This window comes from Ambystoma mexicanum, chromosome 2q, assembly GCF_040938575.1.
Source record: "Ambystoma mexicanum isolate Mex_15411 chromosome 2q, UKY_AmexF1_1, whole genome shotgun sequence".
Classification (NCBI taxonomy): domain Eukaryota; kingdom Metazoa; phylum Chordata; class Amphibia; order Caudata; family Ambystomatidae; genus Ambystoma; species Ambystoma mexicanum.
In genome coordinates, this window is record NC_090924.1 from 306,154,578 (window position 1) to 306,172,293 (window position 17,716).

Genomic DNA, 17,716 nt, shown 5'->3' on the forward strand with positions numbered 1-17,716 from the left:
CACACTGCTCCCCCCAACCTTAGTTTACTTCTCCATAATTAAATGAATGGGACACTGCTCGATCGTACCCAGGATCTACTCGTTCAGACAAAAGGTTCCTCGACGCTGTTCCAGAATTTCCCCATCATTTTAGTTGTGACATTAAGTAATTGAGCACTAGCACACAGGATTTGGCAGCTACTTTTTTTTTTAAACTGTGACTATAACACCATAAGAGCTTGTTCTGAGGGTCTTGCAGATAATTAAAAGTGCCTTTATGCATCACTTCTTAGGCTCTGGTATTACACATCACCCACCTGAATTAGACATGTCCACCAATGGAAAGGCAGATTGTCTTTACAGGTGATGTAATGTACACAATGTGTAATGGGGAACACGTGTCAGGGTCCACTAATGCACCTTTGGAGTTCTGGTGTATTTGTAAATACTCAGGCATTGGTGCCAGGGTTTATTAACAAGAAAACAGAATCCCTCAACAACATTACAGGCCCATTGTAAAGCGACACAACATATGTCAACGCAAATGAATGGATAGCGATGAGGGCATTATGTTGCCTAGAGTATGTGTTTTTGCCTGGTCGTATGTGGCATTGATTTGTAGTACACGTGCCAACAATAGGTTGTGGCAGTGCTCCTGCAAATACATGCATTATGTGTCCATCACTAATGGTGTCGAGTGCACCAGAACTTCATGGAAGAAGGTGAATCATGTGTGTATATGTGTACTTTTGTTACATGGAGAATTGCAATGCATTTCCTGGCCTCGCAGCTGTATTTTCTCTCTACTGAGATATCTGCACACCTATTTTATGGTTTCCTGGTGCCCCTGAGGATTTGCACATTAGAGTATATTTTGAGGGAATAATGCCAGTTGCCTAACCTGCGGCCATTGTGTCTGTTTCCATCTCTCTTGCCTTAGCACGGACGTTTCAGCGCTTTTGACACCGATCTTGCCCGGGAGCATCGCCAACTATTCCTGTGCGGGTGTAAGTATTTTACAAACCTTTATCCGGCAAACCTTGGAAACTGAAGCAATACGTTTTTAGGTTTTAGCCAGTTTGTAGTCTGCTGATTCTTTGACTTTATGAAAGATATGTACACTTGTGTTAAACGGACTATGATTTTTAGTGCATGCATTTGTTGCAGTCATTTTTCATTCAATGATTTTACTTTCAAGTGTGCGTTATGAATGAGTTGATTGTTTGATTCCATACTTCGCTGCGCTTTTTGAATGCAACAGATATGTGAATTGAGAACCTGACTCCTGAAATGGTTTTACTACCGAGTGAGACACTCAAGTAGAAACAATGTGCATTTGACGTAAGGAGTGATTAAGAAAGTGAATGCGTGCATGCAGAAATTGCTCCGTGCATGCATGCACTGGGGGTATGTTCCCAAATCTTTTTGGGCACAAAAGATGAGATGCGGGATGGCATAGGGATGAAAGGAAACCTAAGGACAAAAGGTTGAACACACAACAGGCACCTCCACTGCGGCTCTCTGGGACGGACACACCATGGTTTCCTTGAGGCGGAGCTGGTCAGACATTCCCTGTGCCCACTCTAGGCACGCAGCACGGAGCATCACCCTGGGCAGGCGTTTCCTATTTATTATTCTGAAGGTCTGTTAGGAAGGCTTTAGCCACATAAATCTGTGGCAAAAAATAAAGGTCTCCGCCCAGTGATTCACACAAAGTCTCTCAAGGGGAATCTGAGTTGCCGGAATTGTAGGGATATGCCGTTCTTTCCTGATGAACGGTAGTTCCTTCTGACATGCCAATGTCTCTGGGTCTAATGTAGAGACAAGATGAGGACTCTACTCACATGAACTTTGTCCCTTCTCTTTGTTAAATATCGCGTACTGCTGTTTTCATCATGATTACAACTGCTCCTCCTCAAGTGTCTCCCGTCTTTAATCCACCTTAGGGCCACCATCAGTGGCTGAAGAAAGCCAACCCCGAATATGACTGCCTTACTTCTGGTCTCTCAATTCTGAACCCGCTCTGCGTTTCCGGGTGGTTGTCATTCAGGCTCCCAGTAGTGTTCCCAAAATTAAGTTTAGGAAGCTTGGTTGGGCACGCCATGGTCTCATTATCCTGGCGGCAGCGATAGCGACAGACGTTGGACCCAAACCTGCTGTGCCTAGCAACCCATGCTACACCTCACAGATGATGACCCCTGAGGACGAGACATATCTATGTTGCTTGTGGTCTCGTGCAGAATGGACGTGACCAAGCTGTTCCCGGTGTACGGCCCCTATTGGGGTGTGACCAGGCCTGATATGCATATGGTCTTTCCCTTTTCTGGAATGGCTTGGCAGGCAAAGAACGATGGGCTGGAGGGTTGTCCAGAGCAATGCTAGAAGTTTAGATGAATTCTAAACCTTCCAGCCATTACCTCTTTTGTTTTTTGTCAGAAGATACACTCGTACCAAACTTTACAGTTTCTGGATGACAGACATCAATTAGTGTACATGACCACAGATATACTGTTTACTTGAGATGGCGCTTGCTTCGTGATTGGGAGTCAATGGAATGACAACAGTGATGTGGTCAAGGTTTCCAGTTTCACAATACATCTTTCCATCAAATGTTCCCATCTCTAAAGCAGTGGTGGAAAATCTTTGGCCCTCCAGATGTTTTTCACTGCTAATCCCATTAGACCGCTTCAACATAGTCAAAGGTGAGGGTTCATGGGAGTCGTAGGCTGAAACATCTAGAGGGCAGTAGGATGCCCTCCACTGCGCTAAGGACATTTATGCACCATTTTGTCTGCCACACACACATCTTTTTAAATGTCCCAATAATGTTGCTGCCAAACATCCCTTCTCCTGCTATTCTACATGCCCAACTAAGCATGGCATCCAGATGCTGGCTTGCATGTTTAATGCCTAAACTGTATAGCAGTTTGCAAACTCTTATTGATTAATAGCTTTTCTGATTACATGCCATTTGCATCAGTGCTTCTGGATTGTGTTGGCTCTCAATTGTTGTATATGTCAGTCTCCTGTTCACTGATATTTCCAAGGCACAGCCCTAGACCGTCATGAAGAAAAGGTATCCACTATCTTCACTAAGGTGCCACATACAAACCTTTCACCACTGCGCTCCCCTTTCTGCGATTTCCCACTGTACTGTCTTCCAATAGGTAATCATCAAACATTTTCTGTGAGGGTTCCCAACTGTGGCATCCCCACTTCTTTGCCAGGCACCTAGGGCCGTATCACAGTAATTCAACACCTGGGTAATGGTTGTCATGCGCATACGTCCTTGTGCTTTAATGTAGTGGGTGTTATGTTTGTAAAGCTTATCGTAGTTTAAAGATTTGAAGAAGCTTCAGCGTTGATGGAGGCACATATAGTCACTGTAAAGAGTTGTCACTCTTGAACCAAATTCATTTTGCTATATTAATAAGCACAGCATTTGAATATCAGAGGAGATGTGGGAACAGACGAAATGACACATTAGATTAGCAGAATTAAAAAACAATTAGTACCCAGCGAGGGTCAATGAGCTTGTTACAAGTAAGTTCATTGGCCGTTGCCGGGGCAATACTTGGCTGACAAGGCTCCCTCAACGCTGCCGCTTCTGGTTTCCTTCCGCAACTGGCTGCCGTGGAAAGGGAGAAGGGACTACATGTGGTCCCTTCTTCCTGTTCCATGGTGGTCATTTTTATTTTTACCCTGATTTCAATGGCCGCCATGGAAAGGGAGAAGAGACTACATGTATCTCCCGATCCCCGGTGGCCATTTATTTTGCTTTTTTTTTCTTGAATCGAGAAATGGTCGCTGCGCCGTTTCTCAACTCGATAAAAATTGCAATTAGTACCCCGGTATGACGTGCCAGGGTACTAATGGCAATATGGCCCTCAAAGGTCATGTAATGCCCTTGGGGCTCCGTTAAAGCCCTCGCTTCGCTTGGCCTTCTAACTATGGCCTTGGGGGCATTACCTGAACAGTAAAGGCCCCCCCTACTCGGTTCATATTGCTTAAATACAAATTATGGTCATTGCCCTTCGAGAAGATAGCTTATTGTGTGATTGCCATGGCCCGTGAACAGGGCAGCACATCACACAGGTAACAGTGGGTGAAGATTTTCCCTTGGCAAATACGTTATTGCTCTTCCGACCTGACACACCTCCCCCTGTTAGCATCGAGCTGTGCAATTACTAGGAACCCATTGCGGAAACAGATGCTGCAAAACCGTTCTGATGCTCCACACTCTATTCATTGTCTTTTCTCTAGCAAGCTGATCTATTTGCGTTGACGAGTGATAACATATCGCAGCTGCTGAACCACATGGTGACTGGAAGCCTCAGTTTTAACACCCCACAGCTGACGTTGCTCTTCACTAAACTCAATGACTCCCAACTCCAGCTTGCACTGGAAAGCCTCAATAACCAGGTAAGAAGGAACTCGAAATATGCAGTAAAATGTCTGGGCAATGTAGAGTGGCCACATTCCATGTGCTTGGATGTGTTGGCCAGCTATGTGGTGACCACTGAAAGAATTAACAACTCATAAGCTTCGGTGGACACATTTGAAGTCTTTGTTGCACATTTACCTTGTCTCAAAGGAGCGTAGCTGAGCTATAAGTGGCAATGGACGAATCATATTCAAATACATTGATAAATGTCATAACATCAGAAAGTGGATGCTTATTGGAAACATCATGGTCCACAGAGATAGTCCGGGTTGTGGATCCCACTGAATGGTAATTGATTGCAGATATAACTTGTATGTCTCAGCTTTTTCAGCTGTCGGACCTCGAAGAATTTGCAAAAAATAGAGAGAATATCTTAATACATTTGAATGAAGTATTAGTACATGGGCCATGGCACACGCTGCGTACATTTAGCCATTGCTTATTGCAGTAAGTCCAGAGACTGAAATGGGCCCCGACAGCTCATGGTTAAGGCCAATTATTGTTCTTTCTAATGTAGAATGGAAATATATTGACTTCTGTAGTAGACAATGCCCATTCCGAGATGTTTGAAGCATGTTACATTTTTATGCATAAATGTTTTCTGATTGCAAACATTTGGATTCTGATGGTGAGCTGCATAAGAGAGAGTAAGGCAGCCTAGTGCCTGAATGCGCTGATGGAATTGGTCGATCAGGTAGCAGGCTTCCGTACTTCTCCTTACGCCTTTTACTACCATTATGTTCATCTGATTGTAATGGCTAATGATCTCGCCCTTCTTGTAGACAACGAACACCAGCTCAGTTCCATCGAAGGATGTCTTTTTGACTGCAATATGGAATGCAAAGCTCAGCAACCTGACGACCTTCAGCAGCCCTGGAACTGCAGCGGATTGGTTCCAGAAACGACTCAGGATCTTCCTGTCTGCAGTGACCTCTGACATCCTCCAATGCCTACAGAATATGACCTTGGACTGCCAATCATATCAGGCAATGTACGTGTTAGGTCTTCTTTTTATTGTAAATTGGAGTGACCTGTCGGTTCATTCACAACATAAAATTTAAACCAGGGCTTTGGATACGATTGTGAGATTAGGATATTTTACTCCCTACCTTTAAATGTAAGGCAAACAATGCATTCTAATCAAGTAAACCCTCATATCAAAGCTTAACAATTGTTTTGCTCTTTTCCATGCAAGCAGTGAACCACATTCATAATACAATGGGATTTGATTGGAGGCTGCGTCAGTGGATTGCCCCATTGTCTTCTGTCTAGTTGTTGATAAAGCCTTATCTGAATTGATCAGCAGGCCAACGTGAGGATGCATGGTGACACCACTAGATTTGTTAACGGAGAACATTGGACAATACTTCTCTAATCTCGAGTCCTGACTTCTACTGATGGTTCTATGTTATTTTTCCGCGGTATTTTTCATCTCAGGTTTTTTCATCGCCGTTTTCTTTTTGAAAAACTCGTTTTTTTTAATTTTTATTTGGGGGGGTTACTCCCCCAATCCCCCCTTATTTTTTTTGTTTTTTATTCCCTTACACCCACAACCATATATTTAATTTTTTAACCCCCCCAAAAACAAAAAAACGATTTGTTTATTTTCGAAATAAAAACGGCGATGAAAAAACCTGCGATGAAAAATACAGCGGTGAAATGCGTGTATACCCTACTGATATTGAATTTCAGGGCTACACAGATAGCAGCTTTCCTGAATAATTTCCTTCATTTGGACTGGTGTGGTTGTGAAGTTTGTGTACTTGTAAAGCAAGAACATTTGTCAGTAAAGAGGAAAATCAGGTGAAGGGGTTACTTGAAGCTGTTCCGAGTTATATTTTGGAGAGGGGACATATTTGTATGTCTCTTATAATCCGCAGATGATGAGGATGGTTTTGAATGGCTACAGGCAAAGTGTTCCACAGTTAGGGAACTAGAAGACAAAATACTGTCTCCACTGATCCTCTTTCTCCTGAAATCAGGCACCTTTAGCCTGATCTGTGGTGCAGAGATTCCCCCGGGATCTACGTCTAGTCAATCTTAAAAGTGGGAGCTCCATAGAGGGCTTCCTAGGCTAGGCCTGGGGACTTAAAATTGGCATGGAGCTGGCAAGTCAATCTTAAAAGGGGGGCGACTTCTTGAGTCATAGAGGCCTTCATGCGCCAGACATGGAGATTTAAATTTGGCACGCAGCTAGAAACCAATGGAGAAACCTTATAATTTCTGAGTAAATCTCGATGATGTGGTCAAAAGGCGTGCAGCTGAACTGAGCAGTCGCTGAAGATATAAAATGTTCCCAGAGTCTAACCTGATTCAGACGCGAAAAGACATTGATGGCAAAGGCTTTGGGTGGAATGCACAACAGGCAAAATGTGTTTTTAGCTTGAGGTTCTGGTGAGAATTGCAATCCATTAGAATACTGAGATTTTCATCCACTTTGCTAGGTCAATGTCAGGGGTCCAGCACTTCCACCAGAAGGATGTGTTCTAGGCATTGTCAAAGAATATGTAATGTATTCCTCAGTTTTCTGGGTTGGTTTAATTAGTTTGCTACCATCAAATCCATGTTGCACTCTTGAGGCAGTGGAAATCACAATGTCCTTTGCGTTTAATTATTTATTGTGCATTGCCCCTATAATTTAGGAAATTTTATCAGAATACTATTGTTTTAAAAGTATCCCAGACAATGAAACATATATATCATATATGAATCACGGTGGGAATAATGGGTGACAACGTACAGGGAGAATTGAGTATCACTGCCTGGCCAGCCACAAAGCAATATTGATCATACTATCAGCTTTAATGTAGCCCAGGATTAAGCTCCTTGATTTACTGCTTCCTCACAGGATGGCCATAGTCCTCACAGTAGTCCTCCCTAGAACTGACTTCTGCAATAAAGTTTATGATGTGCTCCCAGACAAAATCCAGGGCAAAACGTGGTTTACTGACTCATCCTGGGAACCTTTTCCCCCAACCCGCACTCAAGTGAGGAGTGGCTCGGCACGCTGATAACTTTGGGATTTCCAACCTGCAGCCACCACATACACTGAGGGATGGAGGAGCATGCCCCATGAGTGAATCCAGCACCAGAGCTCTTACAAGACGGGGCCATCTTGGTCCCAGCTACGTTCTGGCCCAAAGTTCTGCTTTGTAAATTTAGAGATTTGATTTATAAATTAACAGAATTCTCTTCATCCATTTATAATCTGCTTATGCACTTCACATATAGATCATGTGGCCCTGCACTTCAAATGTAATGCTGTTAGATTATCTACACATGCGGGATGCAGATGTATCTGTCACCGAGAAATAATGTGTCTCTGTGCCTTCAGGTTTTGTGAAAAGCGATGTGGTTCTCCCACTAATGAGATGACTTAATGAAAGAATGGTGTAGAAAGAGCACCGGAAATGCCCTTCTCTTTTTGTTTATGCTGTGTAGGGAGGCATTTAGATAGTAAGCTTTGGTCTTCACTTGTCTGTAGTGTTTCTTAAGAAATACATGTATAATCGTTATCAGGTAATAAAATCGTGGAAAATGCTGTGGTTTGACATGGTAAAAGTGTACCCCATTATACCATTTAAGGAGAGCAGGGATTGCGGGCGGTGTCCCCCGCTCCCTTTAAATAGTATAATGGGTCTGGGGGTTGCAGGGGTGTTCCCCGCATCTTTTACATGATGGTGGCGGTAAAACCACAGCATTTCTGCCGCAATATTTTGTATACACAGCCATTTTTGCCGCGATTTTAAGACATGGAACCGTATAATCCGGTAACAGCGTATTGTGTTGGTGTGCATCTTTCATGTAAACATGGCCTACTGTATGATTGAGCTAAGTGGTCAATTAGATGTTCCAGCTAAATGCTTAACTTCAATATAATCCAACCCTGAGTGTCAAGATGTTTTTCTGTGCTCTACAGTAGAGGTTGGGTACTGCTTCCAAAACAGCCAAACAGGGCTCCCTTATTTATCCTTTGCTCACTTAGTGGGACTTGTGATCCCGGAATGTATTCCAAGATCCAGAAAGTTGAGTGGTGTGATCCAAGCATCAATCAACGCGCCCCTGCGCTGAAAGCAGGACAGAGATCACACTTTCTGATGCATAGTTTACTACACTGGGGTAAATTCACAAATATTTGCACTGGAGCAAACCAGGAGAATCCCAGATTTACTCTGGCTACTTAATAGCTGATTCACAAAGCCTAAACCTAGAGCAAACTTGGAGCTGACCAAATCATCCATGAGATTCCCTTGGGTATATCTGTGTGAATCTCATTTGAACATGAGACTCTCAAAGGTGCTCAACGCAGCTCCAGAATTGCTTCAGTTTTGGACTTTCCGAATCAAGGATATGGTTGCAAGATCCAATCTGGGATGCTCACTGGACTCTCCCGATTTGCTCCCATGCACATCCTGCTGAATTGGCCTCATCATCTCTTTATAATCCACATAACATTGTAATGTACAGTAAAATGCAATGTTCATTAGTACCCAAATCTCTGTGTTCAGCTATTCAGTAGTCACTAGACCATGGTTCTGCAACATGCAGCTCTTCTTGGGCTACGACTCCCATAATCTCTAACCATTGACTATGTCAGCCTGGGCTGATGGCATTTGTAGCCCAAACATCAGGAGAGCCAAAGGTTGCAGACCGCGGCGCTAGCCGCTAGGGTTATCGTCAACAGCTGGGTCACTGTGGGTCTAGGTCCTCACTTGGAGTCAACCATGTCAATATGTGAACACAGTGTATCCCGTGTGCCCATTGAACAGTTTTGATGTCAACCACGACGTTGGGGTAAATTGGCAATCAGGGATTAAGCACAGCAATGCCTTGTTAGTTGAGCGGCTGCTACTTATGATGTTGAAAAGGTTTAACATGAGCTTCCTCGTTAAAAAGTGGCTTAAGGGGGGCCGGTCTCTTAAGATCCATTTCTGTATGCTATACTAGCTATATGCTGAATCCTAAAGTGAACATCTGTGTGAAATATACACAGATTCGGAAAAAAACAATCCTTAATTTTGAATAATGGAGTTTTCACATATTTTGCTAATGAATTCTACCAGCAAAATAAGGGAAACACTCAAAAAGGAATTTCCACCAATTTCATAGGAACAACACTATACAAACAATACGAGTCATGGGCCTTTTTAAAAATAATTATATCACTTATTTTTATTCTCTAAAATATGCCATTCATTTATTTTAATCTTCAATTCGTTGTAGAGATTTGTAAATGAAACCTTTTGAACTGTCTTTGTTCCCAGCAAAATAATTGAGCCACTTTGCTTAGCATTTGGCAAATAGATTAAGCAAGATACATGATACAAATCTGCACAATTAAAATGCTATACACTAAGGAACAAATGGCTAACATTTCAGATAGTCATTTTGCACAATATGCTGCTTTAATCTTCCAGATTTTTAATATCACAAAACCTATTGTGTTTTCCCCACACACGTTTCCTGTTTACGTTCGTTTTTATTTCATTTTGCAAAACATCGCAAATTTCATGAAAGCTTTGACATTTCGGGGACAATTTCCTGCAAAGGTTTAGAAATTAAATTGCCCACGTTTGCACAGTAATTTCAACTACAGTCTGCTTAAACAGTCAGACCTTCCAGGATTCTGCAGCAAGAAATGGAACATTTTGGAGCATGAAATGGCAAATTTAGCGGCATGAAATGGCAAATTGTGCGGCACAAACCTTTATTTATTGCATCATTTTTGCGGGATATTTTGTATTAGCTGGAGGGTGTAAGATTGCCACATTGCAGGGAATAGGCAGAGTACAAGGCTACAAGAGAGCCAGGGTATCAATATTATCTATCTTTTGTATTAATTTAATAGGAAGAGTCCCAGATGTCTCTGGCTTGGCAGAATAGTGTTTGATTTGGCTACATTTTGGTTTAATGTGCATGCCTGTTTAATAGTATTAACTAAATTGATAATTATCGGTTGTAATGATGAAAATATTCCCCTCCTATTTTCCCCAATCCCCCAAACATCAACACACCTCTTTCACCAATGCACATCACACATCTATACAACTCCCCATCACAACCTGCATTCCTGAACCTCTTACTCTGTCATACAAATACTCACGCGCCATGTCACACTGTCAAGTCACAATTTGCACTCGCCAGCCCCTGCCACACTCCAAATCATACTCCCAACTCACACCTTACACTCTACAATTCCTCTCCCAATATACTGTCCTTCATTCTTTTGTGCTGCTTCTGCATCTTGCATCCTTTCTCCCATTCTATCGCACTGTCCACTCATCCTTTTTCCCAATCTGCAGCTCACTGCCTCTTTCTGGCCAACCGCTTCCTCTCTGCTTTCTGGCTCACTGACCACACGCTCCCTCTACTTTCTGTACCTCCGCTTGCTCTCAGATTTCTGGTCCACCGCATCACTGCTTCCTCTGCTCTGTTGTGCACCGCTTCCTCCTCTGACACTCTCCTCTCCCTCTGCTTTCTTGCCTATCACTTCACATCTCACCCATCACTTTCCCTCTCTCTCCTTTCCCTCTCATAGTGTGACCATTTAAAAAAAAAATCAAAATGTAGGTTTTGACCCCGATCCTCAAAAAAATGGGGCATTTAAAAATAGAGCCGAGGATATGCTATTTTTACACAACCTATTTTTGGAAATGAACAGGTCACCTTATTATCAAAGGTGACTGGCACATTTCCACGGGCTTGAGCTGTAGCGCAAATTGTGCGCTGGCCAGCTGCTTTGAATAGGGTTCTGGGTTGTTTGCCCTAAGTGTAATTATTTGCAGCGGAATTGACCGTAGCCAATTTCTCCGCAAATTGATTTGCACTTCAGCCAAACAACCCAAAATGTACCTTCAGCACCAACCCACCCCCTCGCCTATTAACTGCTTGGTCGCTGCCGCATCCCCTGCAACCCTGCGGTGTCAGATCCGTCCCTCTAACGCGGGTTGGATCCGACTCCGCAGGGTCCCTTTTTAGTATTTTTTTGGTCTCCCGCCTCCAATTTTGAGGAAGCGGGGGACACCCCTGCAACCCCTAAGCCCAAAAATACTGAACATGAGGAGCGGGTGACACCCCCACAACACATGTTTGGTATTTATAAAAATTGATCGAATACTACTGGCCGAAATAGGTCAAATTGTACCTTTCGATTGATTTTTGTCAGTCAAAATGGGTAGTAACTTGAATAGAAGCGCTCTCCCGACAGTGTTCTTCAAGCTCTCAGCGCCTTTCTCAGGGACAGGCCCTTCAGGGGCCTGCCACTGTAAAATGCGACCCAAAAAACGCATTTGTGTCCTGTTTGAGGAACAGAAATGCAAGCAGAATGACAGCAGCGGTTCATACCTTCAAAGAAATGCATGACAGGGCCAGGGAAGACCTTGTCATGCAGTGGCACCCCCACATCCAGTGCACGTAGGGTTGCCTACAACACATTTAAAAAGTGCATCTTGCTTGCAAAGGTGGGATGTGCTTTTAAATTGGCAGAAACGCCGTCATATTTGCTCAAGGATGTGAAAAAGGCCATCTGAATGGGCGTGCATATTTTTTTGGGCGCAAGTGATGAGATGTGTTAGCGCATTTCATTTCTTGCATAAAAAAAACAAAGTTTGGAGAACCTGGCACCCTGAGTAGTTTTTTTTCTATAACATTCCTTTTTGCAGATTTGTTTTTTTATTTTAAAAAAAATGCTGTTTTTGCGCAAAACTAGCGTTTTCGATGCATTTTGCTGGATTGCAAAATCACTATAAGCTGGGGGGTCTGAACAGTGCCTTCCACCGATAGGCTGAACTGGAAACATTGCTATGCCGACTAAACCTACACGCAACTTAGGGCCCGATTCATGGAATTTGTTGCATGGTTAACAGTGACTTTGCACTGCTGAAAAGTGACTTTGCACTGCTGACACAAACCCTGATTCGTGGAACGGCGCAAATTGTATTTTTGCAGTGCAAAGTCTGTGCAAAGTCATTTTGTACTGCAAAAAGTACTATGCACTGACTTGCACGGACTGTACACTGCAAAAATACACTTTGCACGCTTCCATGATTCAGGGTTTGTTTCGGCAGCGCAAAGTCACTTGTCAAAGTCACTTTGAACCATTCAAAAAATTCCATGAATCGGGCGCTTAGTGATTTCCTTGACTCTGTGGCTTCTGGGATTTTCCTCTGCAATTTCCTTTGAAATTAACCCGCGCCTGACTTATCTCTGATATGCTTCTCTCTCACCTGTTTTCCAGAGTTCAAGGGCTGAATTCTGAATTTGCACAAATGACTTGGAAGACCCAGGGCACGGTCTATGACTCTTTTGTGCGGACTCACCTACAGGCCATTTCCACCACATCTCCTGGTAAGTGCAACATGAAAACAGAGAGGCCGCAAAATGGAAGGGATGGCGATTGTGCACTACTAATAGAACGCATCTGCTAAAGCAGGGCATTGCCAAAATCAGTAAATCTATGCAGGCATTCTCCCTGGGTTTCCAACTCATTGTCCCATGGCCTTCGAACCGCTTTTCTCCCAGACACTTTCAAGTATCTAACACTGCACCCATCTAAAATGCGCCTCACCAGCAGGCGTCTACCTACTGGCCCCCAGTGTTTCACCCGTAACCTGCTCTTGATCTCATCCAATTCTAGGTGCAGATTGTTCCAGAGGGCAGGACCCCACGGCTTACTTTCCTTTTTAAAAATGTAACGCTTTTAAACTGTGATCTTTACACGCTGTCTCCAGGAAGACCGTTGACGCTAGGCTTAATTGTTTTTGGTACTTGGTAATTGCGAAGCAGTAATTAAAGGTCTCCAATTCGTGACGCTGTAGCGTAGCAATACCTCCAGAATGAGTAAGGAGATTGACAGAAGAAGGTGCAGAGCCCACGGTATAGACGCGGTGAAGCACTGAGTTTTAAGGTTTGTGTGTATTAGTTTTGTTTTTGCGTATTTGTGGCTGTCTGATCAATTGCATGTTTATGTCAGTGTGTATGCGCACGCTCATGTGTTCCAGTAGTTTGCCAAAGTGATCAGAAACAAGGCAGCTGTCAGTAAACTCTTTATGGCCCAGTCATACCCAAGGCGATTTGATACCGTGGCCAATGGTCAGGCCGTGGCTTATTGGTGATCCCTGTGATTTTAGTTGGTGGGCCCAGTGAAGTGGCTAGGAATCCCTCTGCCTAAACTCAGAAATCTAGTACCTGCCCTGTTGATGGATTTCCCACAGGGTCATGGTTGCATGTGTTATCCTTGTGCTGTGGATTCACAAAGGACGCCGGTTTCCACGGCAGCGCCCTCATTCTGGAACCTTCAAAGAACTGCCTGCAAGTTCTCTTGAGTGCAGAATTTGCCAAAATTAACTGATAAATGAAGAGCCACATTTCTATTGTTTTGGATCTCGGTGATATTGTTATTTGTATGTGCTTTATTTTCCAGGTGCTGCTTGTAACACTGGTGTAAACAGCTCTCTTTGGCTTAGTGCCAATTTTGGAAACTTTAAAATGTTTGCTACGTATGAAAACCTGGTTTCCTTGAACAACAATTTCAATGGCGTAAGTCATTTTTTTGTGACTTTTTTACCGTTGGACAAACAAATGCACTTTTTGGTTGTGGTGTGCATTATAATACGCATGTCAGCAGGTAGCCATGCAGAAACATCACAATGCCATACACTGCATGAGCTTTTTGTGCAATTGCCAGTTAACCTTTGCTTCGCCCTTCTTCAAGAAGAGGCTCTTTTTTCACAGGGCACCTCCCCACACTATCTAGGGTTGTGATTCATAGTATAAGGTCATTGGCTGCCCCCTCCTTTGACGATTTGGTTATTTTGTATGTGATTGGATCACTTTAGTTGACCTCTTCTTAGAAATAGGGGCACTCAAAAAGCTATTGATGTTGCCATTTTCAGTGCCAGAGTGAAGAGGTGGGATCATGAGTGGTTTCCTTCTGTGGCACAAAAAAGATCTCAATAGAAGATCCCTTGTGCGGAACCAAGTGAAAGGCATATTGATGATGGCGGCCAGTATGTTGTCCTTTCAGAAAGCACAGAACTGATCCCCTTTGATGCCCAAAAGAATAACGTATACTGGTTTCGCCTATTGGAGATCTATTGGCATGTCCCTATTCCAGGTGATGAAAGTTAGCTAAAAAAGTATACTTCAAATAAAAAATATGTAGAATTTTCGTGCCACATTCATTGTTTATTTTTAGAGCGGGTTGGAAATACATTCACTGGTGAAGTTAACTACTTTTTATTAAATCATTGTTATGCGGCACCTTTGCCTAGATATTATTAAGGTTGCGGGGCTTGGTTCTCAGTATATATAGTGAAATGTTTCTTCTTTAAAGGTCAATGAAAATGATTGTGATAAATCAAAAATGATATAGTAAAATTGGATCTATAAATCAGTGCATGATTCTTGCATTCTCACCCAGAAATCTGAGAGCATTTTAGAGTCCACGGAAAAACATTTTTTTTTTATCTTTTAAACTGACAACCACACTTCTTCTCACAATTAAAAAAAAATAACACACAGTGCTGCCGAAAGCCTTAATAACACAATGAATGTTCATAAACATGTAAGTTACTAAAGAACAGCAAGTAATGGCATGCCCTGCCAGATCAATGCATCATGTTGTAGCAAGTAATTTAAAGAGCAGGAACAGACCTCACCAGTACCAAAATGGCTACCCACAAACACACAAAAACAATTACAATTCATCAAAAATCAATATCTGAAATTGTTGATCGATTGTGACCATTTCAAAGATACTTAATTATAAGTAAAGGAGTCACTAATCATTCTGAACATGTAACATTGCTTTCCGGGTGTTTGGAATGCACCTAGTAGCGCACAACCTAGTATCACACAACATTCCATGGAAACCTTCCTGTCCATGATTATAACATGAGGGGCGATGATGAATGCCACTGATGCGTCTGATAAGATCAAGACACCAATGCAGCAAGTGCCTGCTAACGCCCAATGCCCAGGACTGAGAACACCACTGATGAAAGTCTGAATGATGTGTATTTAACAATTATAATTCACTATATGATTGAGAAACTACCTTAAGTGTTTAGTAACGTGATGCAGCACTCCCCTAATATTGAGTACAATTCTAATTTGCTTGGTTCAATATGAGCTCTAACTATTACTAATAGACCACCTATGCTGCATGGGTCGTCTGGTCGTTATAACACTAAAAAGCAACCTGTATTAAGAACTCAAAAATGAAATCCAGATACTACCATGCGCTGCGGTTCAAAAAAAGATTTGATATGATTATCAATCCACTGACATCCGCACAGTTAACTAAAGTCCTTTGACCTTGAATCAATTTGCCTGAAAAATGTCTGCACCAAAATGATGATGGAGTTCTTATTTCATTCCGTGTCAGACATTTGTAACTGGGCGCATTGTTTCAAGCCAAGGTGTCAGCCTCGTCCTGAATGCAGGACGTGGCTGACGCGTAGGAACTCTGTCACTGTCCGGATGACAGTGAATTGATCAGAATACATGTGTTAATTACGAGTACAAGTAGTAAGAATATATTTATAAAGAACTTGAATGAATAGGGCCGACAATTTAGAAAGTGTGTAACGAGGATGGTACAACTTGCTTGATAATATATGTGTAGGCATAAAATAGCTGTGTTGCGTGTCGCAATTAGAATTGATTATGAATTATTGTTAAACTACCCTGCCTGGAGAAACCCCTAAAACGGGCGAAACATTAGCATGTGCCCGCTAATGAGATAATGTTGGTTTTTGTGAGGTTTTGAGATTAGGGATCAATCTTTGGTGAAGTTTTTCAGCTTTCTTCACTAGTATGAGGGGACTTTGTTACCAGTGATTCGTTTTTCATGGAATTTATGTGATTATTATTAATATCAGTTGAAACAACGGTTTTTGGGAGTGGAGTTGATTTTTGAGGAGATAATCATATAAAACAATTTTTTGAACCACAGCGCATGGTAGTATCTGGATTTAATTTTAGTGATTCACTATATGCTTCTGAAACTGCTGGTAAAGTGGATTCTAAGAGTTTATTCAAATAAGGACATATAAAGATTACTAAATGTTTTCAAGAATGGAACGATCTATTGTTGCTTACACACACACACACACACACGCACACACCCACATTCTTTGTTAATATTTGTTTTTCTCAATCCTGACAGCTGGATGTTCTGGACCTTCTCACCTCTCTACAATTGGCTGATATGACGGTGCTCTCTGGTGCTCTCAGCAGTGACTCCAACATCACTGCCATCTTTAACAACCTTGACAATAGGAATCTGGCAGACCTGGCAGAATTCTACACACAGTTTAATATGGTAGAGTATTCAACCTTAAGTAGTTGATTATTTAATTTACACAACCTCTGGACAACACACACTGCATGATAAGATCACTCCAGTGCCTATTTAAAACATACAATCAGCATTATTATGATTTCTTTGGTGCTTAAGCATCTGCTGGTATTGCAATTTACTATCATTACCCTAGGATTTATTAATGAGGCAAGAGCAACTCAAATCAGTCCACCTTCCAGTGCTCTCTCTGGGCCTACCCTATGTTGCATGGTGTTGAACAGAGATTGCAGTCTCCAGTATGAAGACAAGACTGGCGTTATGACTTTCTCATTACTGACTTATAGAAGGTGAAGAAGGAATAGAAATTCCCCTGGGTGGGTAAAGTGTTTCCAAATTATTTCATGCTGCAGCATTAGTGAGATTGCTTGAAGCAAGCGAGGCTTAGCCACATGTCATCACATTCAATGCAGTGGTAATAATGTAACTGCAGAGGTTATAATACAATGGGGCTACCGTTTCAACACTTATGCCAACTCAGCAGTGTGGACATAACTACTAAGTCGTGGGGTAGCCTACTACCGTTCACATATCTCTCTAGCAGGTTGCCTTCATACACATGTACCCTCATTTCAGTGGGTCTGGGTGGAGGGTGGATGCTACTCCATTGCTATACACCCCACATTTGTGAGGGTCTAGAGTGGGGTCTTGGCTGGATATTGTTCTCCCTCTTTCTGACCTGGTGGTAAAGGCTAGTCCACGGGCCAGAGTAGATACAGCTGAGCTACATACAAATGCACCACAGCAGGTGAGCATTAATCGTCCCACACTCGTTACTAATAATTGCAACCCATTTTCGATGTATTGGTTATGTCATCCATGAATGCTCTGACAAGTAATTGTTCGTTTTTGCACATTCTGTTTAAATAATGCTCCTATAGTCAGTGTTTTGCTCATTTCAGCTGAGTTTCAGCAGGATTCATGTTTGTTAA

At 42.5% G+C, this 17,716-nt stretch overlaps 1 protein-coding gene across 4 annotated transcripts in view; it reads left to right on the top strand.

Annotated features, from left to right (window-relative positions):
• Positions 1–17,716, top strand: part of LOC138569359 (uncharacterized) — a 1,262,132-nt gene that overhangs the window by 69,337 nt on the left and 1,175,079 nt on the right. For all 4 annotated transcript variants that reach the window (XM_069647272.1, XM_069647275.1, XM_069647274.1 and 1 more), the window contains 6 exons: positions 920–986; positions 4,243–4,401; positions 5,206–5,414; positions 12,660–12,769; positions 13,845–13,960; positions 16,593–16,748. In XM_069647272.1, the coding sequence (XP_069503373.1) occupies positions 920–986; positions 4,243–4,401; positions 5,206–5,414; positions 12,660–12,769; positions 13,845–13,960; positions 16,593–16,748 (817 nt within the window). The remainder of the gene's footprint in view (positions 1–919; positions 987–4,242; positions 4,402–5,205; positions 5,415–12,659; positions 12,770–13,844; positions 13,961–16,592; positions 16,749–17,716) is intronic.